Source organism: Dromiciops gliroides, chromosome 3 (assembly GCF_019393635.1).
Source record: "Dromiciops gliroides isolate mDroGli1 chromosome 3, mDroGli1.pri, whole genome shotgun sequence".
NCBI classification, from domain to species: domain Eukaryota; kingdom Metazoa; phylum Chordata; class Mammalia; order Microbiotheria; family Microbiotheriidae; genus Dromiciops; species Dromiciops gliroides.
Genome location: NC_057863.1, coordinates 617639690 through 617662465, shown reverse-complemented (window position 1 = coordinate 617662465; position 22776 = coordinate 617639690). Strand labels below are relative to the sequence as shown.

General features: G+C 45.7%; 1 protein-coding gene across 1 annotated transcript in view; it reads left to right on the top strand.

Moving 5' to 3' along the window:
* PADI1 (peptidyl arginine deiminase 1) overlaps positions 1 to 14590 on the top strand; it is a 46596-nt gene extending 32006 nt beyond the window's left edge. The window contains exons 10-16 of the mRNA XM_043994929.1: positions 919 to 1026; positions 1254 to 1405; positions 6120 to 6264; positions 7269 to 7362; positions 11012 to 11094; positions 12918 to 13043; positions 14357 to 14590. Of these exons, the coding sequence (XP_043850864.1) occupies positions 919 to 1026; positions 1254 to 1405; positions 6120 to 6264; positions 7269 to 7362; positions 11012 to 11094; positions 12918 to 13043; positions 14357 to 14590 (942 nt within the window). The remainder of the gene's footprint in view (positions 1 to 918; positions 1027 to 1253; positions 1406 to 6119; positions 6265 to 7268; positions 7363 to 11011; positions 11095 to 12917; positions 13044 to 14356) is intronic.
* Positions 14591 to 22776: the final 8186 nt, after the last annotated feature.

Here is a 22776-nt window from a genome sequence, read left to right as displayed (position 1 = left end):
TATTTAACCTCTAAGGACCCTCTGAGGTAATTCTCTAAGTCACAGAGCAGTTGGGGATCTCCATGAATGGAAAGAGTTCCCATACTGGGAATCTCCTATTCTGGTAAAATTGTTGGTCTGGACCCCGCTCTCCCCTCCTCTTCCCAAAGAGAGCTGGGGTGCAGGACTGCTGGGGCTGGTGGGTCAGTGGGAGCCATGTTGTTTCTGTCATTCCCTTGCCTGGCTCTGCTCTGGTCCCAAAGCCCCAACTCAGACCCTGTTCATTGCCTTTATGTTGCAGAGTTCTCAGACAATCTGCCTCCACACAAAGGCAGATTCCCCCTGACTGCCTTCTATCCTACACCCTGAGCCCCAGCTCCAGGGGAACTCCCCCCTTACCTACATATGCTATAGTGGCACTAGGAGATCTGGGTTCAAGTCCAGGCTCAAACACTTATTAGCTGTGTGACCCTGGGCAAGTCACTTCACATCTTTTTGCCTCAGTTTCCTCATCTGTCATATGAGCTGGAGAAGGGAATGACAAACCACTTCAGCATCTGTGCCAAGAAAATCCCAAATGGGGTCATGGAGAGTTAGACATGACTGAAATGGCTGTGTGACCCTGAGTGAATCCTCACCTCTCCAACCTTCCTCTGAAGCAGGGATTGTTTTTGCTTAGGCCTTAGTATCTCCAGGACTAGTAAAGGTAGTGTGGTGAAGAGGAGAGCATGATGGGCTTGAGGTGGGCAAAATTCTAGTCCTGAGAAACTGAGACCCAATGAGTTGAAGTAGTTTGCTCAGTCACACAGGCATTAAATGTTAGAGGTAGGATTTGAACCTCTGATTTCAGAGCCAGTGCTTTTCCCTCTACAACATAATTTCTTCTATCTGACCATGATTGTGATTAGATTTTTTTTTTCCTGCTTCCCACTTCCACAGGATGAAATGGAATTTGGCTACATAGAAGCACCTCACAAGTCCTTTCCAGTTGTATTTGATTCTCCCCGAAACAGAGGGCTGAGGAATTTTCCCTTTAAGAAGGTCCTGGTAAGAGGCAGGGGTCCCAGCCTGTTCTAGACTTTTGGGGTATTCCATGCTGCATGTTCTAGGGATGGGGACTCACTACAAGGGTGGGGGCTCAATGCAGGGATGGGGGCTCAGCAGAGGGGTAGAGGATTCTACAATTCCCAAACCTGGTTCTCCTTTTTCTTCCTTGTCCCATTCTCCTCTATTGACTGCTCCCTGCGGTGGGACTTTGCTCCCTCTCTCCCCAGGGCCCTGACTTTGGTTATGTGACCCGAGAGCCTGCATATGGTGGTGCCTCCAGCCTTGATTCTTTTGGAAACCTAGATGTTAGCCCACCTGTCACTGTCCAGGGGAAGGAGTACCCACTGGGCAGAATACTCATTGGCAGCAGCTTCCCCAAGTAAGGGGGTGGGCATGGGGCAGGATGAGGAGGGAAGGGGATGAGGGGTGGACTGACTACCTATAACTCTTTCCCATTAGCACCAGAACCTAAGACAAAGAGATCTGATATTCTAAAGCCCCTCCTAACCTCTACATTCCATATTTAAGGTTGCTAACCATTCTGACAATCTTTTTAAAGGTCCTTTCCACATGCAGACCTTCTGTGGTCTAAAGTCTTTTTTTACTTCTGATATTCTGTTTGAAGATTTCCTTCTAGCTTTGACATTCTATGTCCTAATGTTCATTTTCTAGCATTTTTGTAAGGTTATCTGTCTTAGACTAGTCTTAGGGAATCTCCCAGTAGCAGTGTTATGTATGTTACCAGCAAATATAGTGATGTTTTGAACATAGCGTGTGTGTGTGTGTGTGTGTGTGTGTGTGTGTGTGTGTGTGTGTGTGTGTGTGTGTGTGTGTAATGGAAGTGGCAACCCTGTTGACTTGGTGGGTGAGATAGTTCTTGGGTAGCCCTGGATAAAGGAAGGGGAAGAGACTCATCAATTCCTGCTTGCTTAGTGATCCTTGGGTTCCATGAAAGTGAAGAGGTGGTAACCATCCAGCAGAGCTCAGCATTCTCCAGGCACTGGGCTGGCTTAATGTAGGATGATTGAGTGGTTGGTTAAGATGCCAGAATGACAGGAGTGATCGAACAAGAACCCTGAGAATTTGAATCTGTCAGAAAACAAGGCTTTGGGGGCCTAAATGACCTCCACTCCACCCCTCAGGTTGGATGTCTTTCATGGGTTCTCGATGGGAACCCCCTGTGAGCTCCAGAGAATGGATGTCCACCCACCTCCTGGCACCTGCAGAATGGGGTGTGCTGAGGGAGGGATCCGTGTGTTCCCTGATGAAGTCCTTTCCAGTGGGACAGGCTGTTTGAGCAGATGTCACTGTAAAGTAAGAGAGGCTAGGGATGAGCCTGGTGTGTCAGCCCACTCCCCAACATTTGAACCTGGAGGCAGAGAGGTCAGGGAGCTCTGAGATCAAAGAAAACGAGACACTGAATCCAAGCATCGGAAGACCAACACCTAATGCCTCGGACCGGATTGGGTGGGGGCCTCTCTCTGACTCTGGGCCAAATCCACAGAGTGTAACTAGGGTACACAGGGCTGAGCTCCTGCTACGTTAACAACATAGCACTCACCTCTTTGGTGACTCACATCTGAAACACTCCCCTTGTGGCTTGATTCTGAAATCCAGGGGCAGATCCTAAAAGAAACCTAATGGAGCCCTGGCACGTGTGTTGGTCCCTACTGGGCTCTTTCAGGGCCTGTCTTATGGGGACAGATATATAGTTTCATACTCAGGATGTAAGCCCCAAGGAGCCATGTAGGGGTGAGACTAGGGATTTGTGGTAAAAATTTCAAGGCTACCAATCTTTCCCACTGTGAGGGGGTGGGGGGGGGGGGTGGGGTTGAGCCCCAAACTGCTCATTTCTCCACTCCCAGAGAAAGAAAGCCTTTGAGAAAAGGAGAGGGGATTGCTCCCCATGTGCCATGCACTGTGCTAGAAATGGGTTCAAGTACAAAGAATGAAAGGACCCCATGCACAATGAACTTCCATTCCAATGAGGAAGATAACAAGTACACATATAAATTAGTAGAATCATTAATCAATACAAACTAGTTGGGAGGTGGGTTGGTCTCTCTTGCCATTCCAGGTCAGGTTCTCCAGAGGTATTCTGGTCATTACTTTCTGCCCTGGCTCTCCTTGTCCATCCATTTTCCCAAAGCCAGCACAGCCTTGCCTGTTATTCTGTGTTGTGCTGTCCATGAGGGGACTCAGGGGGAGGTAGAAAGACCAGTCATGCCCCCTGACCTGGGTTCTATTCCTGGCTGTGATGGTAACTCTCTTCGTGACTTTGACCCAATTTCCTCTCCCCTCTGGATTTTGCAGGGATATGGGGAGGAGTTAGAATTAGAGACCTCTAGAGATCTCTCAGCTCTGACACTCTGTTCTGAGGTCTCTCACCTCTATGTTCCAAGTTCTCTTCCACCTCTAACAATCTATGTTCTTGGGTCTCTTTTGGTCTCTGATAGTCTGGTCTCTGCAATAGCTGGTTCTTTGAACAGCTGCTCCCTCTGGTGGAGATCTCTATGCGAGTGGGGCGATCATTCCTAGACCCAGAGACTAAGTCCTGGGGATGTCTCCAGCCCTTAGCCTGCAGGGCATCCTTTTGTGATGGGTTAGCAGAGGAAAATTATATTTGGGGGATTCTTTTTTTTTTTTTGAGGCAACTGGGGTTAAGTGACTTGCCCAGGGTCACACAGCTAGTAAGTGTTAAGTGTCTACAGTCGAATTTGAACTCAGGTCCTCCTGACTCCAGGGCTGGTGCTCTCTCCACTGCGCCCCCTAGCTGCCCTGGGGATTCTTTATCTGTTTCTGTTTTCCACCCTGTTCAGTGCCATAGACTCTTAGACATGCTTACGCTTCAGAGATGAGAGCCCTGAGCCAGGAGGCAGGAGACCCAGAATATTGTTTCTGCTTCTTAGTCATTGAATCTTTCTGGCCTTCATTCAGCTCATCTGTGAAATGGAGATAATAATATCTGGACTTCCTGAAGGCAGGGCATTGGACTGGAAGATTTCTTAAAGACTGCTTGTTCCAACATCTTTTATTCTAAGCTTCTCTATAGCAGGACTTCTTGAACTTTTTTTCCACTCACAACCCCTTTTCAACCAAGAAATTTATATGTGACCCTGAGTATAAAGGTATATAAAATAAGTATATATAACCTTTGTTGCCAAATTTTTGTGACCCCCCCACATTCAGTTACATGACCTCATATGGGGTTGTGACCCACAGTTTAAGAAGCTCTGCTCTATATGATACATGCACGGACTTTGTCTCACTTCTCTCCTTAGCTAGCAAGTTCCAGCCCCTAATTCCTCCCTCCCTCCCTCCCTCCCCTTCTCCTTTTCTTCCTTTTCTCTCTCTCTTCCTTCTTTCCTTCCCTCCCTCCCTTCTTTCCTTCCTTCCTCCTTTTCTTTGATGAGACACATTATTTATTCAGCCTAAAGAAGACACATTTGCTCTTAATTTTTATTAATGAATTTAAATTTTTATTGAAAACAATATAGAACACCAATACAACCACCTAACCTTGTTTAGCAACTATTTACAGTTCAATGAATTCATTTCAATGAGTAAAATATCATAATGATTTTGCTCTCACTCCCTTTCTCACAGAACTCCCTCCATCCCTCCTCATGGTCTTTCTGTTTTGGCTTCTGCCGCACTGCTCCCCCATGGTGTGGTCTTACTGTCCCTTCCTCTGGGGCAGAATCCCAACCCCCACAGGAAGAAATCCTGCTTTTTAAATCTGCTGGTTAGAAGACAAATAGATTGATCCAAGATCCAACCCCAAAGGACTATTGATGAAACATACTATCCCCTTCTAAAGAAACTACTGATATTGATGGAGCACAGACTGAAGCGTGCTATTTTTCACTTTCTTATATAATCGCGCATGTATAACCTATATATTGCCTCAGAGAGGGAGGCGGAGAGGGAAGGAGGGATAAAAATTAGAATCCCAAACTATAAATAAAAATGTTTATTACTTAAAAAAATAAAAAATAAAGCACCTAAAAAAAAGAATACCAATAGATATCCATCCTAATCCTGTTTTGGTTGTGTGACCTTAGACTTGTCATTTACTTTCCCTATCTGAGATGAGGCTGTCCACCCATCTTTTCTGGTAAATGTTTTTCTCTTCTTTATTTAAATTTCCAGATATCCCAAGAGCTATCTCTCCCTCCATCTCATCTTTTCTCTCTTCCTATATCATATTCTCCTTTGGAAAAAAAAAAAAGAGAGAGGAGTGGAGCATTGAGGAGCTTTGAGGAAGGAAGAAGGAAATAAACATTTATTAAGCACCTTACTATGTGCTGGGCACTATGCTAGGTGCTTTACAAATGATCTCTTCTGTTCCTCATAACAACTCTGGGAGGTGGCAATATTCTCATTGTACAGTTGAGAAAACGGAGGCAGACAGAGGTTAAGTGACTTGTCCAGGGGCACACAGCTAGTAGGTTTCTGAGAATGGCTCTGAACTCAGGTCTTCCTGACTCCAGACCCAATGGTCTATCAACTGTGCTACCTAACTATCCAATTCTCCTTATGAAGAGAAGAGTGTTAAAAAAAGGAGAGGCGGGGGCAGCTAGGTGGCGCTACAGTGGATAAAGCACCGGCCCTGGATTCAGGAGGATGCGAGTTCAAATCTGGCCTCAGACACTTGACACTTACTAGCTGTGTGACTCTGGGGAAGTCATTTAACCCTCATTGCCCCCCCCCAAAAAAAAAGGAGAGGAGAGGAGAAAAGAGAATGATAAATCAGAAGAAAGAGATGGGAGGGGAAAAGAGGAAAAGATGAGAGGGAGAGATAGGAGAAAGAAAATAGAGAGAAAAGGAAAGGAAGAATGAATGTGGATGAGCTATTGAATCAATAAAGTACAAAGTGTCCTAGTGAGGACATCAGGTCTGAGAGATATGGTGCTTACAATCTGGGGTCCTCTCTGGCTAGAGTTTGCAGGGAGAAAAAGATAAAGGTGCTAATCTCACATTGACAGGTGTATCTGTGGAAGTATTGATGCAGAAGATTGCCCTCTCTAGGGTGGCAGGGTTCCCACCTGTCCTGCTTCACTATGACAATGATCTGTCTTTCTTGGTGCTAGGTCAGGTGGCCGCCGGATGGCCAAGGTCGTCAGGAACTTCCTGTATGCCCAGAAGGTGCAGGCGCCCGTGGAACTCTATTCCGATTGGCTAAGTGTGGGGCATGTGGATGAGTTCCTCAGTTTTGTTCCTGCCCCTGGATACAAGGTACAGTGTCCTCAGCCCCTTGTTTTCCTCCTCAGCTCGGATGACTACCGTGGTTACTGTAGAGAGGCAAATTCAAACAAAATCACATCAAGGTATTCGTTCTAGAAGAACAGTGACCAAGACAGGGCCCATGGGGCTTTGTCCAGGGTGTTGAAACCAGTAGGGCGCAATTTCTGCCTTTGTTTCAAGATCCTCTATAGACCTATACCACATTGCCAAAAGTACCCCTGGTCCTTCCCCAAGTCCTGGCCACACCCCCAGGTCCTCTAAACTCTCCCTGGGCTTGCCTTCCCCTCACTTTCTACAATTGTCCATGCAATCTACTCTATCTCCTGGTGCAAATGGACCCAGGGTAGACTGTCCTCTATGCTGTTCCCACCTCCAACTAGATGTGCCTTCTGAATAATAATGCCTAGTCATGTCTCTGGTGCCACAACAAACAGGGGGAAGGTGGCACCAGAGCTAGGGCATGGCAATCATGAAAAGATTCCTGGAGGGGATGAGGTGTTGAGGCAGAGAGTTCTGCCGCAATGGAGGGATATGATATGGTTGTTCGCGAAGGCTTGCCTTTGGCCAAGAAACACAAAATTTATGCTTTTTTAAAAGAGGATTTTTCTCTGAGGGCCTTTACTTATTACTTGCATGACCTTGGGCAAGTCACTTCTCTCTGAGCCTCAGTTTTCCCTTCTGTAAATTGAGGAGGTTGGACTAAACTAACTTTAGGATTCTTTCACTTCTAATAGCCTATGTTCTAGGGCTTCTCCCAACTCTGGCATTGTGGGTTCTAAGGCTCCTTCCAACTCTGGCATTGTGGGTTCTAAGGCCCCTCCCAGCTCTGACATCTTGTGCTCTAAGGGCCCTCCCAGCTCTGACATCCTGTGTTCCAAGGCCTCTCCCAGCTCTGACATTTTCTGTTCTAAGACTCCTCCCAACTCAGACATTCTAGGTTTCAAGGGACCTTCCGACTGTAAATTAGTACCTGAGGTGTCCTCTTTCCCTGGCAGGGTTTTCGGCTGCTCCTGGCCAGCCCCAACGCTTGCTTCAAACTCTTTCAGGAGAAGAAGGATGAGGGCCATGGGGCTGCCGCCCAATTTGAAGGTGAGTTGCTATTAAATATAATCATATCTTGTTCCTTTCATCTTTTGATCTCTTTGTATTTCATAAACATCGCTTAATCACTGAGTCCCATATTACCATACCATCTGCATCTAAGAATCTCTTGGGACAGGAACAAACTTCAATTAATTCCCCAAACATCCCTGTTTGGGAGTGAGGGGTGATGATTCGCCCTTTACAGGGGCAGGAAACTGTGGAACAGAGAAGGCTGGTTAACTTGCCTGAAGCCATGAGGTATATCAGGGATGCTTTGGGGAATTTGAACCCAGAACTTCCATGCGCCTTCCCAGATAGCAAAGCCAGGGTTATAAGACCAAAGGACCACAGATTGCTTTAAGACCTGAAGGGACCTTCAAGGCCATCAACTCTAACCCCCTCCTTTTACAGATGAGGAAAGTGAGACTTAGAGAGTTAGGTGACCTGGCCTTCTAAAATAAAGTGCCTGAGGCAAGATCTGAACTCAGGTCTTCTGGGTCACACTATTTCCCAAGTGGAAGAGTCTTTTTTTTTTCTTTGAGGTCCTTTCTCTTATACAAAGGATGGGGGAGAGATGGAACGAGAGGAGAAGAGAGTTAATATGACATTGGAAAGTAATGTTTCCATGAATGTTGGAAAAATGATGAAGATAGAAACATTGGCACCCTTAGGTTCTCTTGCAGTGCTCTCAATTTGATTTGTGAGCTTGGAGCAATTGTATTTTAGTTTATATATTTGCAAAATGAGGTTGGAGACTCAGGAGGAGACATAGCTCATAGAAAAAGTCTTACTGAGATGAACCAAATTTATTGAGTCCCAGGTTGTGGGATACGTCTTTACAGATAAATACATTTAAGAAAATTGGAGGAGAGAATGTTAGCTTGTCTAGTACTTTTTTGGTTCCCAATTCTGTCACCTAATATGTTAGTTGTCCCTCCTAGATTGATGTTATTTACAAATTTGATAATTATTCCACTTGGCCCTTTACTTGGGTCATCAATAAAAATGTCAAAGGAGCCTGTGGTCAAAGACAGATCCTTGAGTGGCACTCCACTGGAGAATCTTCCTTTGAGCTGAGATCAACCTATGAGTGGTTCCTTTCTGGGTCCAGCCATTCAACTAGTTTTCCTTTCCCCTTAACCATCATTTAAGCCACTTCCTTCCATCTTTTCCATAAGGAAGCATGAAAGACTGGCAGACGCTTGGCTGACATCCAGAAATACCAAGTCCATGGCATTTCCTTGACCCACCTGTTTAGTCACCTTATGAAATAAAGAAAGGAAGTGAAGCTGGCAAGTACTTGCTGATGGCATGCTGGCTCTCCATGGTCACGACTTGATTTTCTAAGCATTCACAGACCATGTCTTTAATGTGGGCTCTGGAATTTGGCCAGAAATCTAAGTTGAACTCACTTGCCTTTAAAGTCTGAAGGCTCTCTCCTCTTCCTTAAAAAAAAAAAAAAAACAAAACCAAAACTGGGACATTTTCATATCTGGAATTGTCAGACAATTCTGTTCTCCAAAGTTTTTCAGACATCACAGATAACAGCTTAGCAATCATGTCTGGAACCCCTTTAATCTATTCTTTTCCTTTAAATAATGCATCCCCTCCCAGAGCCACATTCTAGTTGTGATCCCCATCCTAGCAAGAACCAGTAATATCAAATGATAATGCTTTAGGCAAAGAGACTGCTTAGAGGCCATCTATGGTAGTCCAATGTCCTCATTTTACAGATGAGGAAACTGAGGCTTAAAGACATTAGGTGACTTGCTCAAGGTCATACAAGTAGTAAGAGCCAGGATTTGAACCCAGGTCCTTGACTCAAGTGCCAGCACTCTCTCCATCGCGCCGTATCCTTGAAGTTGAATTTGTCTTCTTGTATTCAGATCTCAGTGCCATGGTCCGCAGAACATCAAATAGTAGAAAATAACAGCCACTTAGTGACTTATTCTAGGACCATTTCTATCTTATTTCCATGTAAAAACAATATTAAAAGAAAGAGATTAGGAGTGAGAGGGACTAGATCTGTGATTTTATTAGTCTAGTAAACTTTACCAATATAGTTTGACACCTTCTCAAAAACTTATAGTCTTAGGAAGTTGCTTAGAACATTAAGAAGGTAAATGACTTGTCCAGAGTCATACAGCAAGCATATGCCAGAGTCAGGACTTTAACCTACATCTTCCTGGTTATAAGATTGGCTCTCTTTCCATCATGCCACACTATCAATACTTAATAATAATAATAATAGATGACAGATTGCCAGACTACTGGTACAGATATAAAAATATCTTTGAGAGTCCAGTCAATAAGATGTCTTAGAATCAGGTGCTTATCATAGATTGACCTATTGCCCACTCAGAAATCACATTGACCCATAAAGATTTAAGAACAATGTTTTAATACATATCATTGTACTAAATATCAATCATCTCCAAGCTATGCAGAACAAAAATGTCCAAAATACTCAGACCTGGCATAAGAAGCCAAATCCATGTGGGAACAAGATAAAGCCCATATTCTCCCCATAATGTTGTGTGCTCCTAGAGGTTTTCTTTTTGGTCAGTGCTGGAGGGGCTGTAGGAAAGCAGGCACACTAATACACCACTGATGGGTTGAGCTGTGAAGAGATCCAATTATACTGGATTTCAATTTAGAATTAAAAAAGTAAAGTGATCATATTGTTCAGTAAATCCTGTACTAGGCATTTGACCCAAGGAGGCAAAAACAAAAACAAAAGTCCAAGTGATTAAAAAATGTTCATAGTAAGGGGCAGCTAGGTGGTATAGTGGATAAAGCACCAGCCCTGGATGCAGGAATACCTGAGTTCAAATCCAGCCTCAGACACTTGACCCTGGGCAAGTCACTTAACCCTCACTGCCCAGCCAAAAAAGAAATATTCATAGTAGTATTATTTCTGGTAGCCACAAAGCAACTGCCCATCTGCTAGGAAATGGTTGAAAAATGGTGTATGGATATAATGGAATATTATGGTGTAGTAAGAAATGAAAAATATGTCATCATATATGATCACCATATTGAATGTTTTTCCTTAATTGTTTTTCTTTTTCTTTGTTTTCCACAAAAAAAAAAAAAAGGTTTCATGTGGGAGAGAGGGTAATGACTATGATATAAAGACAAAAGACATCAATAAGACATTTTAAAAATAGAATGGGGGGGCAGCTAGGTGGCACAGGGGATAGAGCACTGGCCCTGGATTTAGGAGGACCTGAGTTCAAATCCGACCTCAGACCCTTGACACTAGCTGTGTGACCCTGGGCAAGTCACTTAACCTCAATTGCCTTACCCCCCCCAAAAAAAAAATAGAATGAGGGGGATAGATTAGATGGTTTCTAAAGTATGTTACATTTAGCTCTGAATTCTAAGATGAGTGTTTGCATTGGTAGAGGGTTTTTACACACTGGGAATTCCCCAGACCAGTGAAATTGCAAGTCTCAACAATAACAAAAAATAGATTCTTCTTCTTCACCCACTGGAAATTCACTAATGCCTCTTTCTTGCAACCAGAGTCCAGTTCCAATTGTTCCCCTCATCTTGTCCCAGTTCCAGTTCCCCTATTCGGGTCTCAGGACAATCCTGATCCATATTAAGGAGCTCCATTCTCAAGACTGACTCTATGGCCTCTCTCTTGCAGGATTGAAAAAGGGAAAGAAAAAAATAACCATTGATGAGATGCTGAATGACAAAAGCCTTAGGAGTGATAATCGCTTTGCCCAGGTGAGGAACCAGTTCATTCTTTGGAATGAAAATAGTCAACCAAGTCTTGAAATCTTCCAGATGAACTGGTCTCATTGGCACTGTCCAGGGTACTTGGGAGCGCTTGTGGAGGATATCAAGAGGAGTATGGTAGTAGTCCAAAGGGGACACAAGTCCTGGCTTTTGGGAGCCATCAGCCTGAGAGGAAAGACATTGTCCCTGCCCCTTGGGATATTCTCAGCTCAATGGGGGAGTTGCAGTCTTGGTTCTCTGAGAACTCCTAGCTGGGGAATGGGGAAGAGATACAGGTTCTGCCCTCAGGCAATCCCCAGGTTAGTGGGGGGGGGGGGAGATTTCATTCCTGCCCTCAGGGAACTTCCAGTATGAGGCAGGAAATGCATAGCCCCTGAATTTAGGGAACTCCCATACAGTAACGGTAAAGGTGACCATGTGGAGATTCAAAGAACTGGGCTCAAACTTTGAAGTTGCTTCACTTCTATCCCCAAAGGACAGAGCCATAACTAGGAATCTTTGTGCCCTTAGTAAGTGACCAGATGCATGCCCTTTTTTTTGGCATGGGAGGTGTGATGAGAGACTGGCCCCTTGGTGAAAGAAGGAAGCAGAGATCCTAGGATACTGTTTGCTGGGCCAATCACTTCTGTGGAGACCACTACATATGTCACGGTTGGGGGCAGCAGAGTGGGATGAGGGATGTCTTAGCCCATGATTGGATAATTTTCTATTTTAACTTATTATTCTTATTAATTAGGTGCTAAGAGCTGTTGTTCCTATACTTACTGCTGAAGGACTTTGAGTGTTGTTAGCCCCCTATAAATCAGACACCCTGGGGGCAAAGTCCCAGTTGTCTCACCTTAGTTATTGCTATGATTTCCCTACTTTCCTTCTCCCCCTCCCCATAGCAACAATTAGAGTGCATGAACCCTGGGATGATCAGGAATCCCAGGGTTAGGTGGGGTTTGCTTTGAATGTCAGAAGAGAAGAAGAAGGGTAGAGCACCGGCCCTGGAGTCAGGAGTACCTGAGTTCAAATCTGGCCTCAGACACTTAACACTTACTAGCTGTGTGACCCTGGGCAAGTCACTTAATCCCAATTGCCTCACTAAAAACAAAAAACAAAAAAAAGAGAAGGAGAAGGAGAAGGAGAAGGAGAAGGAGAAGGAGAAGGAGAAGGAGAAGGAGAAGGAGAAGGAGAAGGAGAAGGAGAAGGAGAAGGAGAAGGGGAAAAGGCAGCTCTTGGGGAAGGGCTCCTAGAGTGGGTAAAAAACAATCTTGGGGGAGGGGGGAAATGGATCTGAGGGTGTTGTTGGACAAGTCTAATGGAGACTGGATATGATAGGAAACCAAGGTCCAGCAAGGAGAGTTAGAGCCTGTATCAATGCGCTCCTATCGTGGGAATGTGGTGGTGGTGTTGGGATCCAGTGTGTGAAGGGAGAGGAAGACCCTGGTGGAAGAAGCAGCTATAGGATGGATTGGAGATCTGGGTCTAGGGCAGGTTCTACTTTCCTAGCCCTCTTCCCCTGCCCTTCCCCCCACCCCCACCCCCACACAGTGTGCTGGATATTCCCAGAAGCCCCCTGGTTGAAGAACAAGACCTTTCCATTCTCCATTTTGCCATCCAAAGTCCTGGGTTTGAATGTAAGCTCTGCTACTGCCTAGCTGTGTTACCTTAGGCAAGTCATTTCCCATCTGGATTTTGGTTTTCTCTTTTGGAAAAGGAGTGGGTAGGAGACCAGATGATCTTGAAAGTTCCTTCTAGCTCAAGCTTTGATGGTGCTCTTTCTCTCTTTCCTCCCTCTCCACCTCCACCTGACTCCCTCTGATCAGAAATGCATCGACTGGAACCGAGAGGTCCTGAAACGGGAGCTGGGTCTGTCAGAACGTGACATCATCGACATCCCACAGCTCTATAAGCTCAGTGACAGCTATGCAGAGGCCTTCTTCCCTGACATGGTGAGGGAGCCAGCATGAGCTGTGCTAGTCCTCCCATGGGGCAGGGCCTGATCCTCCACACTCCCCAACTCCTGAAGAAGCAGGGATGGAAGTGGGAGGGAGAAGAAGACTGAGGGAGGGGGCAGGAGTTTACATTTTTAAAAAGTAAGAAAGTGAGGGTAGCTAGGTGACACAGTGGATAAAGCACTGGCCCCTGGGATCCCAGATGAAATTCAACTGGAGGCACTAGGGGTGTTTAATTTAGAGAAGACTGAAGGGGAATATGAAAGCCACAACTGTCTGAGGGCAGCCATGGTGAAGAGTACGTGAACTTTTTCTGCTTGGTTTAAGAGGCAGAATTAGGAGCAGGTGATGGAAGCTGCAGACAAGAAAGGTTTCTCCCCAAAGGAAGGAAATAAAAAGCTAGGTGGCACAGTGGATAAAGCACCAGCCCTGGATTTAGGAGGACCTGAGTTCAAATTCGGCCTCAGACATGTGACACATACTAGCTGTGTGACCCTGGGCAAGTCACTTAACCCCGATTGCCCCGCAAAAAAAACCCCAAAAAGCCATAAGAGCTCTCCAAACGTGGAATGTATTGCTTCTGGAAAGTGTTTTCCCTTTCCTTGAGATCTTCAGAGATGGGATGAATGACCCTATTTCCCAGATGGAGACTGGACTAGATGGCATCTGAGGGTGCCATCTTCAAATCTGTGGTACTGTCATTCAGGGATCTCTAGTTCTCAGACTCATGTGGGAGTGGGTCATTTCCTCCTCCCCACTTGAAAATATTTGCTGCTTCCTCAGCTGTTCCCTGCCTTCCTGCCTGCTTGGGAAGCTGGGCTGCCTTTCATTGGCAAGGCCCTAATTAGCCCAGGGGAGCTGACAAGCTAGATGTGGTGATGTGATCTCACTAGGAAGTGAGAGGTCTTAGTGAGTGTGTCACTCCTGGGAGGGGCTGGGAGCTGATCTTATCAACTGAATCCAGGAGCCCATTAAAGGATTGGATTCCACTAGGAAATTATCTGGGAAGTCAGGGGTGGGGAGAACTTCATAGTCTCTTAGACTGTTAGAGCTGGAAGGGTCTTAAATCTAGTCCTGCTCTTTAATTTTACAGTTGGGGAAATTGAGGCCTAGAAAGGGGAAGCACTGCATATATGGTCACACACCTAATGTGCAGGACCCAGGTCTCGAACCTGGGTCTCCTGTCTTATGTTCATCACCCTTATTATTATTCCAAACTAGGAACCTTGAACCCAAAGGTTGACTCAACTGGTGGCTCTCACCTTTGGGCATGGTCTTGATGTCACCTCTCCTGTCTCTTCCCATTTCAGGTAAACATGATCGTCCTGGGAAAGTACTTGGGGATTCCCAAGCCCTTTGGACCCATCATTAATGGGCAGTGCTGTCTGGAAGAGAAGGTCAAAGATTTGCTTCATCCACTGGGACTCAAGTGCACCTTCATTGATGATTACTACTCCTACCACGTGCTAATGGGAGAGATCCATTGTGGCACCAATGTCCGACGGAAGCCCTTCTCTTTTAAGTGGTGGAACATGATTCCCTGAGCTGGCTCCCCTCCCACCATCTTCTCCTTCCCCTCTTCCTCACAAGAACATCAGCATGGAGGGGGAGGATTGCCCACCTGTCTTGGAAAGAGGCCACCAAAAGCATACTGCAGCATGGGCCCTAGTCACCAGGCCCTGACCATCACTATAGGATATCATTGGGATTCTTCACCTTCTTAGGAAAGGATGACACTACCTGGCCCATGCAATCTTGGAAGAAGGTGTCCCCTCACTTCTTCTCTTTGCCTTTTCCCTACAAGCCCCAATGGTCCTTTTCAAAGAAACTTAACGTTTCTTGTGTTCTACCCCAGACCTAATGGGACAAACTAGCCGTGTGTGTGTGTGTGTGTGTGTGTGTGTGTGTGTGTGTGTCTGTGAGCGTGAGCACCATGCAGGATGGGATCAGCTGAGTTCCAGGAATCATGCAGGATCATGGAATCTTAAAACTGGATTAAGATTCAATGTTCCCATCTTACAGAAGAGAAAAACTGAGGTGTAGAATAGGAAAGTGACTTTCCAAGGTCACACCTCAAGTTAACAGCACAGCCAGGACTCAGGATCACAGAATCAGACTCTCAAAGTTGGTGAGCTCCTGAGAAGTCACCTACCCTAATCCAGACTGAATGAACAAGCATCTCCTCTACCACACCCCCGAGGGGTCATCTGCAGAGGCTTCTATTTGAATTTATTCACTGAAGTACCAGCCAGCCCACTGCCTCCTTCCCAAAGTGGCCCCCTAAGGGTGTATCCGGTTCTTTCTTTTTGCTGCCTCAGGACACCCTGGGACTCACTTCACCTTTATCCCAGCAGATGAATGAAGGGAAAGGTCCCACAAAAAGACAATAACAAGAAGGACCCCATTAATAGCTAACTCCGTTCCTAGGTAGTGATTGCTTCTTATTGAGGGAAAACCACTAATTATGGACACAGTCTGTTTCCGGCCCCAAAGTGCTGAGTGTTTGCAGCTGCTGTGCAGGAGAAAGCTCGAGTGGAGTGGAGCGTGAGGTGGGAGAGGAAGGGCTGGCCCGGGCTAGGCCAGTGTGTCGGGCCTGAATCATTTCACTCCCTTCCAACCTTCCACCCCCAGACTTGCCTGTGGGGGCTCCTGCTGCTGTTGTGCATCATAGAGTGAAGACCAAGGGTTGCCGAGTGCCAGGAATTTCTGAGCAGGCTGCCTTGAGCCTTGGTGCTGCTCTGACTGTTAACTGAGTTTTCTTGGCCTGGGTCTCAAACAGAGAAGTAATGAAGAGAAACCGGATCCGTTTCTCTTTCCAAAGTGAAACCCCAGGTGGTGGGGGAGGGGTGATTATCTTCCCCATCTTATAAATGAGGGAATTAAGTAAAGCCTGATCCAAGGGAGTGACTTGTTCAGGCTCATACAACCAAGACAGAACTCAGACTGGCATCCACATTTCCTGACTCCGAAAGACTTGCCACTAAACCAGGTCTTTGCAGAGCTTTAGGGATAAAGACTCCAGATATTCAGAAAGGGGGGAAATATGCTAAGTTATTTTAGAAGGTGGGGCTTAATTCCTTCTAATTGTCCTTAATTATTCCTCCTCTTTCTGTAGGCAGTGGGGGGGGGGGAGGGACTTTTCTCTATCTTTCTCATCATGGCCGGGACCCTGCACTTATTTCAAGTTTTGGTCCTGGTGGCCCAGGGAGTAAACCTCTATAATTGGCCTGGTATCGATCCCTAGAGCAAGAGAGAGGTCACTGGCAGTAAGGTGTTAGGATGGTCATTTAGCCCCACTCCTCTGTTTTTACAAATGAATAAACTGAGGCCCAGGGAGGTTACATACTTTGGAACTTGCACCCAGGTCTTACACAGGAGTCGTATAGATTTTAATTTGCTTGATCTGGAAGGATGAGGCTAAACCCAACTGGTCCTGGGAGGATGGTAGAGGATGGAGGTGCTGAGGCAGACTGCCTCTCAACTCTGAAAGACAAGACTCCCTCGGAGAAAGTCCACTCAGGATCAGTCTGCTATTCCTAATTCCCACTTATCCCCATCCCCCACCCCATTCCACAAGCCAGCTTTTGGTCAGGAAAGAGTCCCAGTGGAGCCAGGAGATGAGTGGCTCATCATGGATCTGAAGGTGTTGGGAAGGGGGTGATTAGAATGGTTGGGATCTGCCCTAAGGGGCCTCCCGTTCTCTAGTTCCCTGCCAAGACTCAGGAGGGCTGTGCAATGATTCATGTGAGAGAAGGAGGAGAAGGGGGGAGGGGCAGCCAGCTGCCCTCGGGGCCACTCACTCCCTAGAGCACAGACCTGGGACTGTCCCCTTGGTGGGGATCCTCAGGAAGTCTATTCTGAGAATGTCGAGGGATGATGGTTGATGAGGAGCCCACCGCCTCCTAGGTGGTCAATAAAAGCATAAATACACTCACCTCAGACTCTTGGGGTCAGTCACTGTGCGTCCAAAGAGGGGTTGGGAGTGGGAAACAAGACCCTGGCAGTGCCCACTCATACTGTCTTCTCTTTCCCTGCTCCCCAGGTTCCTCCCACCTCAGCCCAACCCAACCGCCGCTGCCCCCAATTGCATGGAGCAGAATGTTTTGTTTCCTTCCCTCCTGGTTTGGTGGGAACCGGAAGCTTACTGCTTTGATTTTTATCATTACCAACAACAGTTAACATTAATATGGTGCGGGGCAGCCAGGTGGCACAGTGGATAGAGCACTTGGATAGAGCACCGGCCCTGGAGTCAGGAGGACCTGAGTTCAAATGTGGCCTCAGACACTTAACACTTACTAGCTGTGTGACCCTGGGCAAGTCACTTAACCCCAATTGCCTCACTAAAGAAACAAAAAACAAAAAACATAATTATGGTGCTTTCAAATTTGCAAAGCCCTTTGCAAACATTTCATCAGAGCTTCAAGATCCTGTGAGGCAGCTACTACTGTTATTATTCCCTACTTTCCCAATGAGGAAACTGAGCCTAAGGGAGGTTAAGTGATTTGCCCCATGATCCCACAGCTGGTAATTATTGGAGGCAGGATTTGAATGCAGGTCTTCTTGACTCCAAGACATAGAATCAAAGCTGGAAAGGCTCCCCAGAGGTCATCTCGTCCATCTTCTTCATTTGACAGGTGGGGAAACCGAGGCTCAGAGAAGTTGACTTGCCCAGGGCAAGGTATCTGGGAAATGGTTCACCTGATCTCCTGTCCCATGCTCTTTTAATTAGGGAGTTTAGAGATCTAGACCAACCAATTAATTTGGAGGGGAAGGGTGCAAGGCACGTTGGTAAGTCCCGAGGTGCCCAAGATCACACTGATAGTATATAACACAATGGAGATTCAGGCCCACCTCTATTGACTTCAAATCTAGTACTTTCCATTCCACCAATCTACCTCTATATAAGAGCACGGGGCAGAGCATCATTTCTATTGTGCTGAGTCCTCCTCTTTCTCTCCTCCCCTTCCACCCATTATTCACAAAGTGCCAAGCACGCAGCTTATCTCACAAGACCCTGGGCACATGCCCCATTGCCCTCTAGGTGAGTCCCACCCTGTTGATGACTATCATGGGAGGAGTGAATCCGCTCTCTTCATCTCTTCCTAACCTCCCTTTGCTTATCTTGTCCATCTCAGAGGGGCCCTATGGTTTTTTGTTTTGTTTTGTTTGGGAGCAAGGAGAAGGGGGTGATGGGAGGAAACTCTTCTCCTCCCTGACCTGAAGAGCTGGGCTATTTCTCTTGGGCAGGCTGGGCAAAACCCTAGTCATTTTCAGGGCTTTCTCCTGCTAAATGCAGAAGGTTATATTGGGAAAAAATGCTGGATTTGGGGTCAGAGGGCCCAAGTTCTGGTTTGTCTGCTTCTTTGGGTGACCCTGGGCAAACTTGGACAAATAAGGGGGGAGGGGTTGGACTGGGTGATGAGGTCTCTTCCTGTGCTAAATCTCTCGTCCCTTGAAGAGTCAAACACTCCAATTTCCCCGGATCTTATCCATTAGGCAGCCCGCTCAGACACAGATTTCAGCCCCTCTGTGCCCGCCACAAAAGCCCTCTCCTGATTCCTCCATGTGGTGTGGAAGTGACCCTAGCTTTCCGAGGGATACCCCAGGGAAGCAAAAGTTCTGTCCCTCTATGGAGTCAGGCCTCGAGAACTGCCCTGGCAACAGATATTATTCATTGCTCACTATGTGCAAGGTATTGTGTTAAACATAAAGTCTGGGGATAAAAAGAAAAAAAAATGACAGAGTCTCTGTCTTCAAGAAACTTACAGTGGAATGGGAAGGGGGAAGGTAGATGCAGGATGAAAACACAGTCAGTCAATCAACAAGCATTTATTAAGCACTTTTACTGATCTAGGCACTGTGCTAAGTGCTGCTGGTATATGTAGGCAAATGTAACCAGACCACTTGCCGTTGCTGCCTCCCACTCACTGGTGTCTGGGATCTCGACATAAGATCATTATTTCTGTAGTTTAAGGCTTTGAAAAAAAAGAATATTTTATTTGTCTTTTGTTTTTATATCACCTACTTTTCCCAATATATACCTCTTCTCCCCTGCCCCCTTATAACAAAGAATGAAAGGGGGGGGGAAGTTTCGTCAAAATTAACCAACACATGGAAAGTCTGGCATTATCAGTGTTCCATGACCATTATCCCCCCACCTCTTTGAAGAAATTATAAAGGTGCCTTCTCTCTCTCTCTCTCTCTCTCTCTCTCTCTCATCAAGGTTCAGTGACTTGCCCAGAGTTACACATCTAGTAAGTGTCTGAGGCTGGATTTGAACTCAGGTCCTCTTGATACCAGGACCAGTACTTTCTCCACTATGCTACTTAGCTGCCCCTGGAGGTGCCTTCTCATACTTCTCTTTGTGGGAGAGAGTGTGTCAAGTTTGATCATTAAAATTCCATGGCATTTAAATTCAATTGTTTCATTATTGTTCTTTACATTTATATACTTGTAGTCCTTGTGTTTATTATTTTCCTGATTCTGCTTAAATTCACCTTGTATCAGTTCATATAAGTCTTCCCATGCTTCTCTGTATTCATTATTTTCTTCATTTTGTCGGTACAGTAATACTCCACTAAGCTCATATATCCCAACTTTTTGAAACATTCTCTAATTGATGGACTTTGATCCCTGAGACTTTAAAGCTCCCTGAGAGATCTGGACTATTGACCATTTGCATTTTAACATGAAATAATTTCCTTTTTCCTTTCTTGGGAATAGGCATGGGAGCATAGATGGAGTGGTAGGGATACTGGGCATCTGAGGTAACAGGAGATGATACTGGCAATCCCCGCTAGCCATTGAAGTGGTTTTCCTAAGATGCAGGTCTGAGTGTGATCCCCATACTCAGTAAGTTCCAGTGGCACCCTATCAGCTCCAGGATCAAGCCTGGAATTCTCTCCCTCCTCGGCTCTGACTCCTGGCTTCCCTGGCTTCCCTGGCTTTGTTCAAGTCTCAGTTAAAATCCCACCTTCTATAGGAAGCCTTTCCCAACCTCTCTTAATTTTAGTACCTTCCCTCTACTAATTATTTACTATTTATCCTGTATAGAGCTTGTCTCTCTTTTTTGATTATAAGCTCCTTGAGGGCAGAAACTGGTTTTGCCTTTCTTTGTTTACCCAAATCCTTAGTACAGTGACTGGCACATAGTAGGTGCTTAATAAATGCTTATTGATTGATTGATTGAATTGAGGTGTTGGGTAGAGGGGAAGAAGTATCAGGGAACAGGAAAGGGAGACTGAGGATACTAATGGCAAACCTTTTGTACTTCACAATTTTTTGATAGGCAGACCTTGCTTCCTGGGCAAATGTCCACTCTGAGGAGACTGGTTAGTGAGCCAACAAGCATTTATTTGTGATTGTACCTATATAACCTATATCCGATTGCTTTCTGTCTTGGGGAGAGGTGAGGGAAGGGAAGGAGAAATATTTGGAACTCTAAATCTTATAAAAAACAAATGTTGAAAACTATCTTTACATGTAACTGGAAAATAATAAAATACTTTTATGATTAAAAAAAAACCACAAGCATTTAAGTTCTTGCTATGTGAGGTACTGTGCTAAGCACCAGAGTTACAAAGAAAAGCAAAAACAAAATCCCTCCCTTCACATTCTAATGGGACGGACAACATGCAAATAACTATATACATACAAGCTATAGAGAGTATAAATAAAGGTAATCTCTGAGGAATCCTGAGTAAATCACTTCACCCTGTTTGCCTCAGTTTCCTCATCTGTAAAATGAGCTAGAGAAGGAAATGGCAAACCACCCTAGCATCTTTTTCAAGAAAACCCCAAATGGGATCACAAAGAATTGGACATGACTGAAAACAACTGAATAACAAAATTCTCCTAGGGAAGGCACTAACAATGGTGTAGGATGGAAACTGGAAAAGGTGCCTTGCAGATGGTGCATTCTCCAAACCTGTGCCCAGAGTCAGTAGCTTTTCTAGTAAAGTAGAACTATTTGCCAATTACTTCTGCCCCTGGGGCTGGGGCAACCATTCTTAGAAATCCATTTTGCAGTTAAAAAACCTGATAGAGTTTAAACTGGCCAGGTAAAAGTCCTTGTATAAATATCAACCTGGTGTGGGAGTGGGAAAATGGTGGGACCAGGAGTCAAGAGACTTGGGTTTTAATCATAGCTATGCTACTAACTTACTGTGAGATCTTGGGCAAGTCCCTACCCTTTCCTGGCCCTCAATTTTTTCATCTGTAAAAGTAGAGGATTGGGCCAAATGTCTCTAAAGTCCCTTTAAGCTCTGGCATTTTTATTATAAGGTTCCCCCATTGTATATCAATATTCTTTATTTTAAGGTTCCCTTCCAGCTCAACCACTCTAGCAATCAATCAAGAAGATGCTAATGTGCACTACTAACAAAAAGATGAAATTTTACTGGGATAGATGTAAAGTCATACATTTGGGTCCAAGAAGTCAACTGCACAAGCACAAAGTGTGGGATGGGAATGTGTGACTAGATAAGACTTGGATTATGCCAGGGTGTGAGCAGACTTCAAAAATATAACAGTGTGACATGGAAACTAAGCTCATGGAAACTAAGCTCTGGCTACATCTGATCGGCACAGGGTACAGAATGAGGGAAAAGTGCAGTCCTACTGTACTCTGTTCTAGGCTACCATATTTGAAGAAGGATATTGATTAATGGAACACATTCAAAGAAGGGTGGCCAGGGTGGGGAGGGGACTAGGGAGCATCAGTTGAAGGAACTTGAGATACTTAGCCTGGAGAAGAGAATACTTAGGGAGACTCACTCAATCGCAAAGATTTTATTAAGCACCTACTATGTGCTGAGCACTTTGTTAGGTATTGGGGGATACAAGGACAAAACCCCCAAATAATCTCTGCCCTCTCCCATTCCCTCCAGGAAGATGACATGCACACAGATAGGTATATATAGAATACAGGATTCGTTATTCACACACATTGGGACCTAGCTGTAAATGCCAAATAGATAAAAGGCAGTTTAGGAAGGGAGGACGCTAGTAGTTGGAGGTACACGATAGCTGTCTGGATATATGGAGGGCTGTCACGCAGAAGACCAGTGAGCTCTGTTTTGTTTGGCCCCAGAGGGCCAAGGAGGCAGATTTAGGCTTAATGAATGAGGAATATTTCCTAAGGCTCAGCAGTGTCCCAAAGTGGAATGGGATGCTTGGGGAGAGAGCTGGGAGTCTGAGAGCAAAGGCTGGGTGACCGCCAGCCAATGTGTTGGAGGCAAGATTCTTGTTCAGGGGCCGGTTGGACTAGGTGGACTTTATGAGGTCCCTTCTGACTCCTAGACTTTGTGATTTATGAATATCTTGCCTGCTTAGGAAAATGCCCTCCAGAAGCATCTGGTTCAAAGACAGAGTCAGCAGCATTCCAGTGCCCCCAGTTCTGCTGGTCCAGTGGGCTCCTGACTTTCTGCACCCCACCCTACTTCCCCCCACCCCAGCCAGGAACAGAAAGTTCACCACCAGCTACCACGGTCAAGAAGCCCCAACCGTAGGCATCTCTGGGCGGGTACCTGCTCACTCCCCTTAGGGGCATAATTAGGTTGCAGAGGGCAACTGGTTCATATGTAAATGAGAGGCACCCTACAGCCAATTCTGTGCCTAGGTTCCTGGGAGGAATAAGACTCAGACCAATGAACTGCTATCTTTGAAAATGAAGAGGAGGGTTTCTGGCCCTTTAAATGGAATCATGATCGGCCTTTGGGGCAGTGGGGAC